At 35.0% G+C, this 19,949-nt stretch overlaps 1 protein-coding gene across 1 annotated transcript in view; it reads right to left on the reverse strand.

Moving 5' to 3' along the window:
* Positions 1-19,731, reverse strand: part of LOC149079515 (uncharacterized) — a 263,269-nt gene extending 243,538 nt beyond the window's left edge. Inside the window, exon 1 of the mRNA XM_089240164.1 lies at positions 18,695-19,731. Within this exon, the coding sequence (XP_089096290.1) occupies positions 18,695-18,785 (91 nt within the window). The 5' untranslated portion in view covers positions 18,786-19,731. The remainder of the gene's footprint in view (positions 1-18,694) is intronic.
* Between the last annotated feature and the right edge of the window lie 218 nt (positions 19,732-19,949).

A 19,949-nucleotide genomic window follows, 5' to 3' on the forward strand; every position in this document is an offset into this window, starting at 1 on the left:
GATATTTGAAGGTCATGACACCATTTATAATATAATGGGACAGAAGAAAAATACCTAATTTCATGAATAAGTTATGAGAAGATGTAATAGGAAAACGAGTGCCAGTTCAGCAAATACAGGACTGTCACTCAAAATGATTGGAAGTGGGCTTCAACGATTCTAAATAGGTTTCAAAATATGAAATAAGTTTGTGCAGAGCAAGCATACTCTACTACGTGCATTTCACCAAAGTATAAATCTCTTCCAAGGTGCTTTGCTATTCATTGATCCATTATAATCTAAGATTTCTGTCAATTATACGCACATCTTCCATGCATTTCTAAGTAAACGTCAGACATCTCCGTAATATTAGGAATATGCAAGCTTACTTCGATATTTATTGACATATATAAACCCTAGTAATTTTTAGCAGCACGCACAGAGGCGTACGCAAGATGGGGGGGGGGGGCGCATGGCTGGAAAAAATAAAAATATTTTTGTTAAAAATTACAATATCGAAAGATATTGTATATGCTATACCTTTTATACGTTATTTTAACATATTTATGTTAATTTATATGCTGTTTGAAAGGCAGTAATCGAAATTTTCTCGGAAATAAATTTTTTGACTCCTCACCCAAAGCCCATTTTCTCCCCCCGCCAAGTTCGATCCTGCGTACATTCCTGAGTACTGTTAGTACATCCACATATGCATTCCAATGGGGTTGAGGGTATTCATATCACCCACGGAATAGCCGTGTGTTCTACACATTTCAAAAGAGACACACTCGCCTTTTACGCATTTCAAGAGGTAACTCTTTTATGCATTAGAAGGAAAACATACGTATTCTACTCATTTCAAGGAAAGTCGTACGTCTTCGACGCTTTCGAGAAGCAGCCCACATGTCTTCTACGACCCTCGCCCCCAAGGATGGACGCACTTCTTTTAGGCATTTCGAGAGACACGTCTTTTACGTGTTTCCGGTGATACGCAAGCGTTCTACGTATTTCAAAAGTTGTACTCATGTCACTCGCGTATTTCTCGCTGTAGTCCGACATTTTTTCCCCTTTTTCGCCTAGAAAAAGTACACACAATTTTCAAAATTTCTACGCACTTATAGAAAAATGCAAGCTTCCTGATTCACAGAACATCTATCTGCCATACACGCGTTACATGTATACGCAAGGCATGAAAGGTCGGCAAACAATAACACAAGTCGGGTATTCGCCACTGCCGTATGCACACCACTACAATATTTCCCACGGAACACCCGAATCGAAAAAAAAACCCCACACTACTCACATATTAACATCATAACCCATTTACATGAGAAATATCACTATTCACGAACAGTATAATCCCCAAATACGTAATCCCAAATTATTTCCAGGACGTAAAAATAATTAAATCTAGGAAGAAAAGATATTTCAAGACCAATTTTTATTCCTCCGGCCATCTCGACTTAAGCAATTACGAAACTCAGAAACTACTCAAGATTCGTTTCTGAAGGGAGGTGAAATGGGAGCAAATTTAAGTAATTGCTACTCGTATGTTAATCTCGCGAAAACTCTTAGGGAATAATTAATACTTAACGAGAGGGGGGGGGGGGGATTCCGAAACACAATCGGTACAAGATACAAGAAAACACGACAAGAAGGAAGAAAAAGGAAAACCAAAGAAAACATCGGCTCATCGATCGAAGTTAATCCAAGCAAAAATATCGGTGAAGAGACAAGACGGAGGGAAATGACTCCAAACCAATTAACAGTTTAATTTCCTTTGAACGTGGACAAACAGCCCGTGACCGTTATGGGTGTTTGCTGTACAAGACTTTTACGACACCCTCTCAAGAGGGGAGCCCCCCCCCCCCGGTCTTAAAATGAGAACACTATTACTGCTAATTATTCTAGAAATCATTAGCATCGCGCAACCTTCTCCGTTGCCTCGTCAATTAACTTTTGTTATCCTCAATGGACGGTGATTTCTGTTCCAAGGCAATGAATCAAATAAATAATAAAAGTGCGAAACCGATAACTTTATGCAAATTACTTCTTTTTTTTTCTTATTGTTGCCTTAAATCCTCTTTTAAGTGTGGCAACACTGCTATTACCATTTAGAGAAGTATGGTAACTATCTATTAGATTTAATTATTGTTTTGGTTCGATGTAATTAGTGTAGTTTATCTATAAATTAAAAAAATATATTAATGATTTTAGAAATTCCAGAGATTTTTGTATGTCTAAATACAGTATACGTCTTATAAATTCGTAAATTGTTTACAAGTGATTTATAAACTTATAAAAAATTGAAAGAATTGGTATTCAGTCAAATCCCGTTTTAACGAATACCGATATAGCGAAAATCTAGTTTTAACGAACACTTTTCTAATCCCCAGATAAGTTTACATAGGGCCAATGCAAAAACCTGGAATTCACTTATAACAAAATTTCGTTATAACGAAGTGATTTCTCGGGTCTCTTGAACTTCGTTATAACGGGATTCGACTGTATTAGAAAAAGCGGTTTGCGAAAAAAAAAATATTCCCACGAAGGAGGATTTCTTTATACACCAGAAAAAAAAAACAACTTTAGTTCAAATTTTGGTCGGTAGAGGACGCTGCAAAATCGCTGGAAATATGCAAATATCCGTGAATAAAATACTTTCTTGTTACTGACACTAAAATAAGGTTTTTATTGTGATGGTGGATAAAACGCTATTGGTGAAGTTGTTCTACTTCACCATACGAGTCACTGGCTGCAGCTTTATGAACGTTTCGGACACAGAAGTCATTAAAGAAAATTTAAATGTATATTTTAAAATTTTAAATCTTTGTTGTTAACTAAAGAAAATTTAAATTATTATATTTGACATTGTAATGTAATCTTTTATCTTGCATACGCCCGTAAACGCCGCCATTTTTTGTGTGGCAACTGCAATAGTGTCTCATTCCAATTACTCCTGCCATTCTTTCGTGCTGCGCTTTACATAGACAAAAAAATTTAAACCAAATTTTTTTTCTGTACCCAAACAAACACCCTTTCGTGAGAATAATTTTTCTGCAAATTGCATTCAAATATACCAATTCCTTCCATTTTTATGAATTTTTAAACTGTTTAGGAATTCGTGGGTCACCCTGTACAGGACAGAAAGTTTTCAAATCGTTGAAAACTCGTAATTAATTGAATTTTTTAACGCTTTTTCCTCGTTAAAAATTTATAAGGAAAATAGGATTGGAAACAAGAATACGGAATGGTATTAACATATACTTCAGATGTTGAATCTTCAATTTGAAACAATTATCATACGAAAACCATAATTCATTTTATTTTTACGATTTGTCCCTTATCTGTATCAATCAATTATTAAATGCGTTATAATAATGAAATTTCACATTTATTTATTTAAAAATATCTTATAATTTAATATTGCTGTATAATCTATTTTAAGAATTATTCATTTTAACTATAGTGATTGTAATAGAAAAAAATGCATATTTTAACACAGTACATACAATATAATGAGTCAGTGTTTTTTAGTTTTAACTAAGCTTTCTTCATTTGAATATGATTGTGAAACCAATTCATAATTAATTGGATTTCTAAGATTTTCTCTTCTGACTTAAAAAATGAAAGCAATCGAATAAATTGGCAATAGGAACAATTTTTAAATCTATCAAGTCATTGATAAATAATAACCAAGAAATAATATAAATTTTCAGATTTAATCATCTTAATTTAGAAATAACTAACGTTTCGAAACCCTAATTAATCATATTTTTACAATTATTCTCGCATCTATATTTGGAAAGTATTATAAATTGAATCGTTTTTGATATTCATGTTCAAAATTAATTTAAATACTATTTATATTGCAATTTTGATTTGATATCATCATGGATGATAATTTAATAATAAATTCATTGATGGAGAAGAAAACATAGAATATAATATAACTAATATAATGGCATATATTGATTTTTTAGATTTTGATTGATCTTTTATTTTCATTTGAAAATAATTACCATACAAAATTCATGGTCTATTTTATTTTTACGATTTTGAATACTGTATTAATATACTTTATTTGCACGATTCAAAATAATAGTAATATCAAAATCAAGGATAAGAAAGGATCCTGGAATTTTTTAGTGTAAAAATTATCAAATTTATACAATTCATTCTTTTCTCTAAATTAATTATCATGCAAAATTGATCTTATTTTACGATTTTCTCTATCTTTATCCCAGAGAAATATTGTAAATATTACGTCTAATAATGAAAATTTTTTTTTTTCCTTCACGGGAGAAAAATCATGTAATGATATCACCATGTATTGGAAGATTATATTACTGTATATTTCCGCTATTTGTAATCCTTTTTTTCCCTCTGAATATGATTATAATACTAAATTCATAGTTTATACTGTTTTTCTGGTTCTTCTCTATCACAGAGAAATATTGGAAATATAATTAATTTTACAATAAAGCCTTTCATGAAAGAATAGTCATAGGATGATAATAGTAATTTATTCTAAAATTAATATGATATTTCCAATTTTTATGTTCTCGTTATATGAGAATTTTTTTTTTTTCTCAGATCCATATATTTTACCTTATTTTCACGATTTTACTTCAGTTACCCATCTCAGAAAAATATTAAGAAATCTAAATGTTTATAAAGTTATTGATAGACATAATCTATGCAATAATATAATCTGATATCAAAGGTTAAAACAGTAATGAATTTACATTATTACACCAGTTGTACAGTAATAATTCTGTATAATACTGTATAATGGAAATGACAATATTTCGACTTTTTATGACATTGTAAATTATAAATATTTTTTGATATGATTATTTTTATCTTAAATTCATAATTTCTTTTATTTTAACGGCTTTTATCTCATCGATGTCTTAGAAAAATATTAAAATTTAATTAATTTAATAACAAAGTTACATATTTATGGGGAGAAAATAATAAAATAAATCATTTTTGAAAGTAATAATTTTTTGCTTATTTGTTTTTCTTATTAATAATTTTCTTATTTTAATAAATTTAAGATTTTAATGATATGTTTATATACAGGGTGTACTGAAAGTGCTAAAGCGGCCTTCATCTCGTCAACCGTATGTCGTAGATGTATCATTTAAATTTAAGAAAGTACTCAAAAGAAATCAGAAATTACCCTGTACCAGTTTTGAGAGAGAATACAGCGAGTGCCATAAAAAAAAATTTAAATTTTTTATACGGTCCCTTTATCCTCCTATTAGAAAATTGTTGCCCGGTCGTTTATGAGCGCAACAGAAATATCTAATGTTTTCAACTGCAATATTCACGCACATATTTTAGATCAAAAATAAGGGAAAAGTTGGAAAATAACAGCAAAAACTAATAGACGACGCTTTTCCGCCCCTCGCTTACACACTTTATGAGGACAACGATGGGAGAATAATTTCATTACAACCTTATAATTAAAAAACAAAAATACTTTGATTTTGCAGTATTAAGAATGTAGTAAATAATGAAAATTTCTAATTTATTTCTTTTCAAATGATCGCGATGTAGAATTTATTTGAGAATTGATTTGCATAATTGATTATTTTTACGATTTTTTAACTATAAACATCGTGGAAAAACGTTAAAAATCAAAAGATTTAATAATGAAGTCAAGTTCATGGGAGAAAAAAATCACTGAAAAACACACGATTTTTTCTTATTTCACATATATAGGTATATTTTTATAAATTTTTCTTTATTTTTTCATTATTTTTTTACACTAAAAAGAATTAAAATTCTTATATAGATGCACTCACAATCCAAATTCATCGTGTTTTTAAAATTTTTCTCGCATCTCAGAAAACTATTAAAAATTTAACAATTCATTTACAAGCACGGCGATGGGAGAATAATTTCATTAAAGCTTTATATTTTGAAGGGGGAAAAAAAATACATTGAGATTTTACAGTATTTATAATTCAGTAAATAATAACAAACATTTTAAAACTTATTTCTTTTCAAATAATTCTCGTGTGGAATTTTATTTTTACGATTTTTTTCCTTCGAAGACATCGAAGAAAAATATTAAAAATTAAACGATTTGATAATAAAGTCATTCATGGGAGAAAAATCAGGGAATAAATCATTTTTACAGGAAATATTATTTCCCCCCGTCTTTATAAATATTTTCAATAGGAACCTGTCAAGTTCAAAAGCAGCATATTTATCATTCACTTATTCAAACAAAAACGGGAGCAAAATATTCGGAATATTTTTATTATTTCCCGACTTCGGAGATTAATTAAAGGTAACGTAAGACGCCAAGTGGCATCCGGTTTATTTCAAGTTCCGGAAAAATTACGTGAAATGATAATTAATCGAGTGTTTTTTTTTTCCTTTGCGTAAGATTTCATGGAAATTATGAATTGATTATTTTAAAAACACTTTGAATAACATTTGATTCAGGATTTCCAATTAATTGTCTCAGCGAGGAATTTTATTTGATGCCTGGCATTTTAGTCGATTTAAGACATGGATTGTCTGCACCGACATATTCTTTGATGGGAATGGGTGAAGGAAATGCGATTTTTGTGCAGTGGAACCTCCCATAACGGATACTCTCTGATAACCGGCACCTCCCGTTAGCGGACGCTTTCCCGATCCCATCGAATAGGGCTTTAATGCATTTCACTCTGGATAGTAAAATCGGACAATGATTTCTTTCAAATTCCAATTTATTAATTTTTGTTTATTAATCGAGAATTTGTCATATTCAACGGTGATTACGCATAATCCGATGCTCGTATTGGTGAATATGAAAATGCAATCAATCACTTGATTGAATAAATATAACTATGATCCCGGATGGTAATGTTGGTTTTTGTTTGCGCGTGCTGATATGTGCGAAGAACACCAAAATTACAATACTGACAATGATTCTTATATATTATGTGCCTATCTACTTTATACATATTTCAATTAAATTTAATTTGTATTGCAAAATATGTGTAGTGCACGTATCATGTACGGGTAAAAATAATTTATTTGTTTAATGAAGAGAAGAAAGGTTATACGTTTTTCTATATTTATCAAACTTTCCACTTTTATTTGGGAATTATGCATAATCGCAGGTGAAAGTGACAAATGCAGTGAAATTTCAAATGAAACTTTGTATATCGAGCATAGGTGGAGATAGACCTGGAAGTCTGGGGATGGTATCACGTTGATGTGTCAATTCATATATATTAAATCCGTCGACTCCACCGTTGACGTCGTAGGGGGGTACAATGTCCCCATGACCCACCGTCCGGTATCTCTGCCCATGATATAGAGACAATTGGCGATTATGAATAACCACTGCACCGGTGTTCACTTTTACAGCAACATATCCATTTCAACATTAGCATTTATAGTAACTGATTGCGACAGAAGCCCAACATCGTATAAACGATGTTCTACTGTTGTACATCGTACCTCTCCATTAGCGGACAAAAAATTTTTGATCCCACGAGTCTCCGTTATCGAGAGGTTCTACTGTATGCTTTTTTTGCGATATTAAAAAAATTCTGGAATTCTTTCCGAAAAACACAAATTTAAAAATGCTAGTCCACACAAAAACTAATAGGCAACCAATCTCGAAACCTTGATTGGAACTCCAGAAATGTCATTCCCAACACAAAGCTTCTTCCGTACTCACTCGTTAACGGTACATTAAGTCACGTGAATTGAAATAATCAAGCCCAATATCAAAAGAAGAAAAATAATCTCTCGTGTGGTAAGTGACCTCCATCATCGACGGGGGGAAAAAAAAACTCTTTAGTGTCAATGTCACGGATCCAGGAAATGAAAAAATATATAAATGTTTCTTCTCTTTAATTTACTTCTTATGTGTTTCGCGTGCCCAAGAAGTCACTATTCTCATCTCCTACCTAAGAAAAAGAAAACGGTAGTACCAGTAAGTAGTTAGTAGTAGTAGCCTCTCTCTCGCTCTCTCTCATCACATGATGGAACTGGTCGCACTTCATTGTCTCACTTGACGACCTCTCGTTATTTCGACGCCGAAAGCGAAACGCTGATTACATCAAGAGCCTCGTTAGAAAGAGAGTGAAGGGGGGAACCCTTTTATATCCATCCTCCCACTATCGATTTTGAAATCAAATCCTGATATTCCTCGGACTGGAAACCCACGTTTCCCAACGAGAAAAGATACGGTATCCGTGACACTTAGAAGTTTAAATCCCCCTGGGAAATTTTTTCTTTTTATATTATTATTATTCGCCCTCTAGTAAAAAAAGGAAACAATGATCATTAACAAGAAGCACATTCTCGTTGATTTTCGGTGGAAAAAGAACTTTTGCTTCTTCGAGAGACGATGTAGAAGGGCACTTAATACTTGCTCAACTCTCACTCTATATCTCTACACCATGGTTAACTGTAGTGAAATGACCCGTTACTGGAAGTTTTTTTTCCTCTCTCTCTCTTGTGTGTTTGAGACGTTGAGAAAGCGGTGGTACGGTGTGGGAAAGGGTTCCCTTGTAAATGTAACAGCCAACCGGGAATCGGTCGGTCGGTCCGTGAAGATGGAACAGTCAACGATGCCATCAAGAGCTATCGATGCATTAACGAACTCGCGATACCAACTTTTCTACATACATATATTGCGATGTTCCCCTTTTCTTATTATTATTCTCCGGGAGTTTCCATCTTGTCTTTTAAGGAAACGGTTACATTGATTGTGATTAAAGTTACTTTTCTTTACCCTTTCCTCTTGTTCTTTTTTCTTCTTTGTATTATTTTTTTTTCTTATTCGTGGAAACCGGTTGATCGGAGTAAATGGATAAAAGATGAGAGGAGAAAACGTATTTCTTTTTTGTTAAGGAGAATTTTTCACATTGGTTTTATTCTAATAAAAGTTATTGAGTTATCCTGAGAGTTTTTGGGATTTTTTTTCATGACATATTTCGGCTGATGTTGTCTTTTCATCATATTGAAACAAGCATTTTGTGGCACTACGGGAAAAATCTTGTCTTTTTATATTAATCGATGCATTGAGTGTGTATATCGAAGCTGATCGAGATTTGCATTTCAGTCACTCTTGATGCAGTTTTTCATTATTGTTTAAATGTAAGTAGTCTCAAAATTTTAATAAATACTTATGGCTAGGGAGACGTTGGTATAGTTAAATTAGCAGTTTGGAGAGTTTTAAAAGTGGTTCTCATAACCTCGGGAGCTAGCAATTTGGAGGTATGGAAGGAAAAAAAACGAGCAAAATAATATAAAAATGTGAAACATTAGTAATGACATGATGCACTAGTTTATACGCTAGCTTCGTGCGAATTTATAGTAGCACCTAGGCCATCAATAGAAAGCGATCGGTTTCTTCGCATTTCTAGGTTTTCACGAACTCCGTACGCATTTCAATGGCTAAGCAAGCCTCCTTTGCATATCGAGGAGCACGAAATATTTTTGAGCATTTCTATTGTTCACAAGCCCCGTACGCTTGTCTAAGGTATAAGCAAGTCTACTTGAAATTTATGTCTAGCGCACTTAATTAGTTTAACATATTTAAGCTTCACTTCGGAAAACAGAGCCTTTGCTGAAAAATGTAAACCATTCACTGAAGAGGTAGTTTTTTTTACCTCAATGCAATGCGGTTTCTCCAAGATGGAGTATGAGGCTCTCTTGAGCACGGTGCTCTGTATTTCGGGGGAAAGAGGAACACTTCAATAATAGTGTAGTAAAGTTGATAATTTCATTTCACATATATTCGCATGTTTGTCATTTTCTTACATTTTGGGGTGGAGACGCGGATTGCACAAGTTCTTTTTTCCAAGATAACGTGGTGGGTGGCTTGCACATTTCTAATGGCACGAACAAAGCTTATCCTCATACGGATTTCTACGCAACGCACTCCTATATTGCATTTCAATGAGATCACGTAATCACTCCTACGCATTTATTTCTATTAGCATGCAAGTATACAAATGTTGAGGCACTTATTAAAAGGAATAGAAAATTTTCGAGTGAATTCAATTTTGTATCGGGTGATTTATTCAACTTGGAAATAAAACAAAATCTTAAAATTGAAATTCACTGGATGGAAACTGTAGGGACCAATTTTCAGTGTGGGACATGATTCTGAAACGTAATGGAAAAAGTCACTCCAAAACACATTTCATCCGTTACACAAAATAAATTTCAAGAGACATGCTAGGATGTTTGATCACATCCATCATACTAACCATATCATTTTAAATCGGTTCGTTCTCACCAAATTATTCATATGGATAGTCCTTCACTGAAGTGATGCTGCCAAAAGCCATATGGGTAATTTTTTTCACCGTTCAAATCAACAGAAATTTCAAAAAAATATCCGAAAAATTGTTTTCTTAAAAATAACAGCTTTAATTGGTCTCGCACCTTTTAACATGGTGAAAAACTACGCTCTAATAGAAATATCATTAAAAATACTATTTAACCATCGATTTATTCTACATTTTTTACACATGTTCTTGATTGTATGTGTTATCCTATGCTGGTATAAAGTTTCACATATGTTGGATACTTATTTTTTGTAAATTTTCCAAAAAAAATGCATTAAAAACAGATCGCGAACATGATAAAATACCATGACATCAATGTAATTGAATAAAAATCGATTAAAAATAAAAGAAACTGTTCAATTCATGAAATGAAGCAAAAGATTGAGATTTCATTGATTCAATCTTATTTAAAATTTAAGTTCCAAAATTTTTTTAAATTAAAATTTAATTTTAAATAAGATTGAATCAATGAAATCTCAACCTTTTGCTTCATTTCATGAATTGAACACTTTCCTTTATTTTTAATCAATTTCTGTTCAATTACATTGATGTCATGGTATTTTATCATGCGCGCAATCTGTTTTTAATGCATTTTTTTTTGGAAAATTTACAAAAAATAAGTATCCAACATATGTGAAACTTTATACCAGCATAGGATAGCACATACAATCAAGAACATGTGTAAAACATTTGGAATAAATCGATAGTTAAATAGTATTTTTAATGATATTTCAATTAGAGCATAGTTTTTCACCATGTTAAAAGGTGCGAGACCCCTTATAGAGTATTTCTCCAATAACTTGAACATATTTTCTCGACTGAAAACAACAGAAAAAGTTAAAAAAAAAATAATTAAACGCTTAAAATTTCCGGGAGGAACTTGAAAACTTTCTTTCAAACAAAAATTTCAGTAGTTTTCCTTCAAGTGGCCAGAACATTCCGGGTAACCATGGCATATCTCCCTTGGTTAAATATCCTTCTCTACCTATAAATTTATTTTTACCTTCAAGTGTTATACGCCTCATTTATTTTCATCCGCGTGGTTGAGTTGACAGCCGAAAGTTGTTCAATTAGTACAACATCGATCAGATCCGAGTTCCGACCCGGATTTTTACTTTGCTTTAAAAAAAAAAAAAATCACCACAAATCTCTTCCTTCTCCTGTCAATACAAGAACATTAATGGATGGACTAAAATAGAAAATTGAAGGTAGGGAATAAAAATTAGGAGCCAGACAGTAAGCTTTGGATGAGGTTGTATAGTTAAATGTCAGCAATAAACGAATAGTTCCGCCATTATTCTTACGTTAAGTAGTTTGGACCATGGGTTTTCAGTGCGTGACCCTCGAAGCTTTTTTTGCAGAGGCCCACCGAAGAAAAGCCTTACATAGATAAAGAAATTATAAAAAAAAAGCTGGAAAAAAAAACCCCAGATGAAAAAAAATGTATTCTAGACCTGGTTGGAAGAAGTAATTTCCAAATTACTCTCAGAAAATGATAAATAATTTTAAAATTGCAAGCAATCATGCTGCCATCTTACACCACTGGAGAAACCGACCCCGCCTCGAAAGCCGCTCACGCCGCAGTGCGCGAAATAAGGAAAGCAGGGTAAAGTGGCGTAGATTGGTGTTATCTTGAAATTTAATTTTAAATTAAATTTCAAAATTTAAATTTTTCAATTAAATTTTTTTAATAAGATTGAGTTAATGAAATTTCATCCTTTTGCTTCATTTTATGAACTGAACAGTTTCCTTTATTTTTAATCAATTTTTATTCAATTACGTTGATGTCATGGCATTTTATCATGCCTGCAAGCTGTTTTTAATGCAATTTTTTTGAAAATTTACAAAAAATTAAGTATCTAAAATATATAAAACTTCATACCAGCATACAATAGCACATACAATCAAGAACATTTGTAAAACATTTGAAATAAATCCATGGTTGAATAGTATTTTTTTTAATATTCTATTAGAGCATAGTTTTTTCACCATGTAAAAAGGTATAAGACTCCTTAAACCCTTTTCTTTGGAGCTCGCTGCGTCTGCGTATTCTCAAAAACAAGCAATAAACAAATCACTTAAGTACCCGGTCTAAGTGACCATCAATCAGCTCATGGGCTATTTTCGTATACGTCATCAACCAACCTAAATTTTATAGCTTTTGAGGCGAAGCAATATGCAAGAAGGAGAACTATTGCAGCAACGCGTTTTCACCGTAATCAAAAATAGAGCAAATTTCATGGATAAGAATGCAATTTTTCTCAAAAGATTCGGAGCTCGAGTCGAAGTGTGAGAGCGTCGAAAAAATGAATTATTTTATCATTAAAATGTACAGGAACCTATTGTGACAGAAACGAAACGTCGTACAAACGTGGAAGTCGTATAACTGAGCGGCGTATAAACGAGGCATCACTGTAATTGCAAACATGTCGGATGTCGGTGAGGCTAATTGTAAGACGACACATGGGAGAAAAGATCAATAGGAGAGGAAGAGAAATAAGAGAGCAGAGAAACCATAAGAATTGATTAGAATGATTCTCACGCTGAAAGAGAATCAGCTTCAAAAGATTGTGGAGTGAATCCCAGCCAAATATCCCAACAGGTGCTTAAGTTTCCTCTCTCCCTACATAGGTTTCCCCTCCAAAACAATAAAACAAATCCCACCCGAACGAGGAAACGTGGTGCTACCGGCAAACAGAATCATTAACATTCTGCCAGAGAGAGAGAGAGAGAGAGAGACACAACCCACCCTGATCGACCTTTGATGGAATTTCGACCTCATACTCTGAGCACGGTGCCCCTGCCCGCGTGTGTGCAGCAAGTCGAGAGCCGGCGATGAAATGAGTCCTCGTCAGCAAAAGGTGATGTAACTCCGGGGTCTGGACTCATTCCAGACACGAAAATGATCTCTCGTTGTATTTAGATCGAGGAATCCACGCAACGCAACCCCCGTATCGACCGCCATTCCGTTATCTTTGTTCTTCTGAGGGGAAAGAGAATCCATGTTATATTCCCATGTAGGTAAAAACAAAACGCCATCGGATTTGATTTTATTCAACGTCACGTCAGGGGAAGACACAAAATGCGAGGTGATTCTGGCGACACGTTCGATTACGCGGGTCAACGCGCGGAGGAACAATATACAATCGGACACGCGTCGGACAAGAGTTCCAGTAGCAGGAAGTATTTACTGTTACATATATTGTTCCTATGTATTTCGATTCTAGATCTCGAATATTTAGTGGATGACCCATAGTGTTGAGGACGTATGTGCATAGTACTGACGGGTTCCTTTCGTCATGGTGCGGTCATCCGTTTTTTTATTGAAAAATCGGACAGTTATCTGATACAGAGGAATCTCCCCCATAAAGGACACACCCCGTTAGCGGAAAATTCGAATCACGTTTACGGGATTCAATGTTTGGTACTATCCGTTAGCGGACACTTCGTCGATGATATTATTGGAAGTGTGTCCGCTAAGGAAGAATGTACGTATCTTTGATGTATTTAAGTAGCTCATTAACGGACACTTCTTGTTAGCGGACTCTTTTTCGAATAACATCGACAGGTTTCGATGTATTTTAGTACATATATATATATATATATATATATATATATAGATGTGTTTTAGTCCATTAATGGACACTCACCGTTCGCGGACACCTCCCGTTAACGGACTCTTTTTCGAATCACGTCGACGGGCTTCAATGCATTTTACAATCCATTATTGGACACTCTTCGTTAGCGGATGCCTCCCGTTAACGGGCACTTCTTCGAATCACGTCGGCGGGTTTCAATGCATGATACTATCTGTTAGCGGACACTTCTTCGTCGATATTATTGGAAGAGTGTCCGCTAAGGAGGAATACGCGTATATCTTTGATGTATTTTAGTAACCCATTAACGGACACTTCTCGTTAGCGCACTCTTTTTCCAATAATATCGACCGGCTTCAATGTATTTGGCTTCAGTGCATTTTGCAATCCATTATCAGACTCCTTTCGTTAGCGGACAACTTCCGTTAACGGACACTTCTTCAAATCAATGGTTTTCTTCTTTGCTGGTATTATTAGAAAAAGTGTCCGCTAACGAGGAATATCCGTGGCTCCAATGTGTATTTTTGTAACCCATTAACGGACTCTTTTTCGAATAAAATCAACGGGCTCGAATGTATTAGGCTTGAAATGCATTTTAGCATTCATTAACGGGCACTTCTCCGTTGGGAAACATCTTCGTTTGACGGGCATTTCTTCAAAATACGTCGACGGGCTTCAATGCATTTTACTATCCATTAACTCACCGTTTGCGGACACTTCCCGTTAACGGACTATTTCGAATTACGCCGACGGGCTTCAATGCATTTTACTATCTATTAACACACACACACACCCTTGTGAAAAATCACCTTTTAACGGAAACTTCTTGAAATTACGTCGACGGGCTTCTAGGCATTTTAATATCCGTTAACGGACAAAATTTGATGTCACTGAAGAAAGTCATCTCACATACATATATATATATGGCAGCACCATCTATAGGCGGCCTCCGCGCGAAGCTCGTGACGTCACTAAAAGTCATGTCAAAGATGGCGCATGCGTGCTATATCCAATGGCTATAGGTGAGATGACCTTCCTCAGTGACGTCACGAGCTTCGCGTGGAGACCTTACGCTATAGATGGCGTTGGCATAGAGGACCCATTGCAGTCCGCGAAATGATTCAAAATTTAAATATCGGAAGAAAATACCTAAAAATGTCATCTTGTATGTGTGTGTCTGTGATTAATGTTGATTAAAACTCTTTAAATGGTTAGTAACGCAACCCCCCCCCCCCCGTGACTCCTGTAAAGATCTGTCATGCGTACATCACTGTGTGTACATCCTGTATATATATTCACGGCGACATCAATGTATAATAAGTGATGCTCCAGTGATGTTCACCGAGGTCTCTCTCTCTCTCTGTAACGAAACCATAGACGCACACTGATAACGGGATTAACGACATGAATTGCATGAAAGCATCGATCATTTCTCTGCCCCCCCCGCCGTCAAGTCAATACTCCACAACCCCATATAAATCGCCAGGAATGATGAATATCGTCCGTCCAGTTGGAAAGTCAACACTAATCCAGTTTATTAAAATGTTTGTCATCCAACACTGCGGCAATGTCTTCGCAATATTCCCCCCACATGGACGACAGGTGGACCATTAAGTGAATATACTCCACTCGTCTGGGTGTATGCGAACTGCTTACACAGGAAAAAAACAATAAAATTTCCGCTGCTAGGCCAATATTACACTATAAAAGTTTTGTAAGGTTTTATGAAACTTAAAACTACAACCAATAAATTAACTGATTGGTTACATTCAAGCATATGCAACCGAACAGCTTACTGCCAGTATTTTTCAAGTTTTATGAAACTTTTAAAGTCCAGTCCCGTGCATAGGCCGGGATTAAACTATAAAAATTTGGTAAAAGTTCTTTTATAAAACTTGAAAAAAGCAACCAATGATCGTACCGGTTATATTCACGCAAATGATACATAGTCTTATTGGCTGCACTTTTAAAGTTTTATAAAAGTACTTCTATAAAACTTGCAAAATGTCACCAATAAGATTATTGGATACATTCTAGAAAATGCACCCGATGATCTTATTGGTAGCATTTTTCAAGTCTTATAAAAGGAGACTTTTATAAAACTTTTAAAATTTAACCAATAAGCGCATCGGTTACATTCGAGCAAATGCAACCGGTGCGGTGGTCTTATTGATTGAATTTTTCAAGTTTTATCAAAGAGCTTTTACAAAACGTTTAAAGTGTAAGGACGGAATTACACTATAAAAGTTTTGTGAAAGCTCTTTGATAAAACGTGAAAAATTCAACCAATAAGATCACCGGTTGCATTTGCTTGAATGCGACTAATGCGCCTATTGGTTGAATTTTTCAACTTTTATAAAATATCTTTTATAAAACTTTATAGTGTAATCCCGGCCTAAGATAAAAAACGCAGGATTATCATCGTAAATTTCATCAAACGATAAGATTCGTCGTTCATTCTATCACCTTTTTCCCCCACACGTTTATAAATTCCCCAAACTTGACTCGAAAAATCACCAAATCATGACAACAAATTAATGAGCATTGTCACAATCCGCGTCATGATACATGGCAAAACGGAGGAAAACTTATATCCATCCGAGTTATTCCTAACTACGGCTTTTCCCTCCAGAACCAGGTTAGATGGGTAGAAGAGGGTTTATCGTGCCCCGGGCTCCGGCATACAGAAAGGTCCCTTGATTCATTTGTTTATTAAGAAGTTTAGTGACATATGAAGTCAAAATAGATGCTTATCCCGGCGTCAGAGTGCACGTGTATTTTATGTGATTGCGTCACTGTCCGGAATGATTAGTGATATTTCCACCGAGGGCCCGTTGATGAAGGACCAAGGGACCTTAAGTAGGAGCCGCGGTCATTTTTTGCCGAGGGAGGGGTGGGGGGGGGATTAGATATCGCCACTTCACTGAAAATTGAATTTTATGGCGGAGTTTTTTTGTTTTCCTCTAAAAATTAATCCTCGTCAAAGCCGTAAGAAGGGGCGGAGGGAGCTTCAGAATAATTATTGTCCGAGTTAATCAACGAATACTAATTGCAGCGCCGTTGATCCCGGCTAAAACTGGCAATGGTCGATAGAGCATGCGCCATATACAGTTGAAAAGTTGAGAAGAAAGACTCGTCAATCTACTCATATTTCACCGCGGGAAAGGGGGGGGGGACACAGCACCCAATTTTATACATCTTTAAATATACGGTGAAACCCCTTCTTAACGGACACTCTTCAGATGCAGTTAGCCCCTCTTTTACACACACGGACAAATAACTATTTCCCAGTGTATAATAAAAGCATGCATTTTCCCCAAACCCCCTGCTAAACAGTCACCCTGTCTTTTTACGGAGGAATTATTTGTCCCACCAGTGTCCGCAATAGAGAGGTTTTACTGTAACAGAAATATTAATATAAAGGGATGCCCACCAAAAAGAATCCTGGACTCATTTAAAAAAGAACGGGAGGCTCACACATATTAACGGAGGCAAAAAAGGGAATGGGGGGGGGGGGCGGCCAGGGCCGCTACTAGATGCTTGGTCGCCCGGGGCAAGTGCGCATTTTGGCTCCCCCTTGTAATGTTGAAGAAGAGGTTTGAGAATAAAGTTTGCGCCTCCTCTGGTCCAGCGTCCGGGGGCACGAGACCCACCTGCACCCCCTAGTTGCGGCCCTGGTGGGGGGCATGAATTTACCTGATATTGATTCAATTCGATATTTTTGCGGATATGAAATAATTCTTAATTGTCTGGGACCCATCAGAAATAATTATTTTAAATCTATGATTATAATTCCCTGATCTGCCAGAAAATGATGCTCAATTTTATAGATTTTTCTGTATCAGAAATTAATATTCTCAGTGATGAATCACAAGTAATTCCGAATTCTCCGGAACCCATTAGGAACATTAATTTTACACATCAAAGAAAACAATAATTATTGGGTATCCATATAAATATTCCTCAATAATCTAGGATTCATTAGAAATAATAATTACTCTCCGATATTCATAATAATAATCATCAATACTCTAGGATCCATGAATATAAATTTTTCATTATCTGTGATTAATCAGAAATAACACTTAAATGTCTCTGATCCATCAAAAATAATCATAATTTTCTCTGGCACATCAGAAATAATTCTAAATTCTCCGGAACCAATAAGCGATAATTTTTGATTCCCCCTCTATATTGATCATAAATAATCCTTAATGCTCTGGCAACCCATCAAAAATAATATTTGAATCTCTGGGATTCATCAGAAATGGTTCTCAATTCTCTAGGATCCATCAGAAATAATAATAATGATCTGCCAGAAAAATTTTTTAATTCTCTGGTACCTATCAGAGATAATTTTTAATTATCTGTGATTAACCATAGATAATCCTCAATTCAAATTTATTAAAAATGGTTTTCTGGGATTTATCAAAAATAGTGATTCTCTGGGATTTATCAAAAATAGTGATTCTCCGGGACTTATCAGAAATAGTGATTCTCTATAATTTATCAAAAATAGTGATTCGCTGTTATTTATCAAAAATAATGATTCTCTGTAATTTCTCGAAAATAATGATTCTCTGACATTTTTCAAAAATAATGACCCTCTGAAAATTATCAAAAATAATTATCTGGAATCTTTCAAAAATGATCCATAATTTTCTGGGATCTGTCAGAAGTGATTCTTAATTGTCCGCGATCAATTAAATTTACCATCAATACTTTGGCATCCATCAGAAACAATTATGATTAGAATCGAAATAATCAACAATTATGGATAATGAAATATAGACTCACCATCTTGGGCTGTCGCCTCGACGAAGATCCACGAAACAAATAAACAAATCCCAATCAACCTCACAAATCCATTCTTACTGGAAACAACCATATTTGATAATAACACTGATTCTCGGCGGCCACAGTCAAAACAAATCAAGTCAAATCCTCAAACCGATGTCAAGCGTCACGTGCGAGAAGGTCCCACATTTTCCAAATACAATCGCATGTTTCGCGTGATCAAAGCACACACATCACCACCACAAACAATCAAAAAAAAAAAATCACACGTAATAATAATAATAATATCCAGTCATGGTAGTAATAATGAATAATAATCAAGGCCGGACCCTGATTATGTATGTTTTTTCCAGAATATCCATGGACCACTTTCAAAGACGGATAGAACGCGATGATTCTATAAACACGAGGTTTTTTTTTTTTACCTGTCTTGTCCCTCGAGCACCGGAAATTTATCGGTAACCAGAACCGGTGTGGTGGTACCTCACTAGCATTACCGAGATTGTCGGCGAACGGCACCTTCCTCCGCTGGTAGTTATCTAGCGACTAGTCTTTATTCGAAAACCAAAACCCTGAACTTGAAAAACCGACTGGTGGTAGTAGTCACGTGGTTGGCTTTTCTTTTCCACCGTCATTCTTATTCTTGGAGGTCAATACCCCAAGACACTTTCTTGTCGGGCCCTCTAGGGCCCGTTTTTTCTTACCTTTCCTCTCTGACTAGCAAAAAAAAAAAGGTAATAATACCAGTAGTAATATAACAACAACAACAAAAAATTGTATAATCACATTGAAATGTCTCCCTCGACCGGCTTTGTCACTAAGAAGGGATTTTTTTAACTATTTTTTTTGGGGCTTATTTCCCCATTTTTACGGAAATATTTTTTCCAGAAATCGAAGAATAAAAGTTTTTCTTACTTCCGATATATTTTTTTTTTTTACAGGGGGCCCCCCGTGAAAAAAAGATATATAAATATAGGAAGCGGCAGGAGCTAGCGCTAAGCGCCCGACTTGAGTTGAATGAGAATCGGGGCTGAAATGATTCTTGTGTAGGGATCGCTCCTTGTGTGTATGTGTGATGGGTATTTGTTGATGGTTGGGCGCGCCCTCAAGCGTTCCTGGGGTGAATCACTTCTACTTGTCTGGGTCGCACCTTGTTTTTTTTGTTATTAAAGAATGAGGAAGGCTATATAGTTAGTCTTGTTATAGGAAAAAATAAATAAATTCATAATTCATAGATGAATATAATTTTTTTTTA

Source organism: Pholcus phalangioides, unplaced genomic scaffold (genome assembly GCF_987345545.1).
Source record: "Pholcus phalangioides strain wild (caught in Gottingen) unplaced genomic scaffold, Ppha-v1.0 ptg000012l_1, whole genome shotgun sequence".
In the NCBI taxonomy this organism is placed as follows: domain Eukaryota; kingdom Metazoa; phylum Arthropoda; class Arachnida; order Araneae; family Pholcidae; genus Pholcus; species Pholcus phalangioides.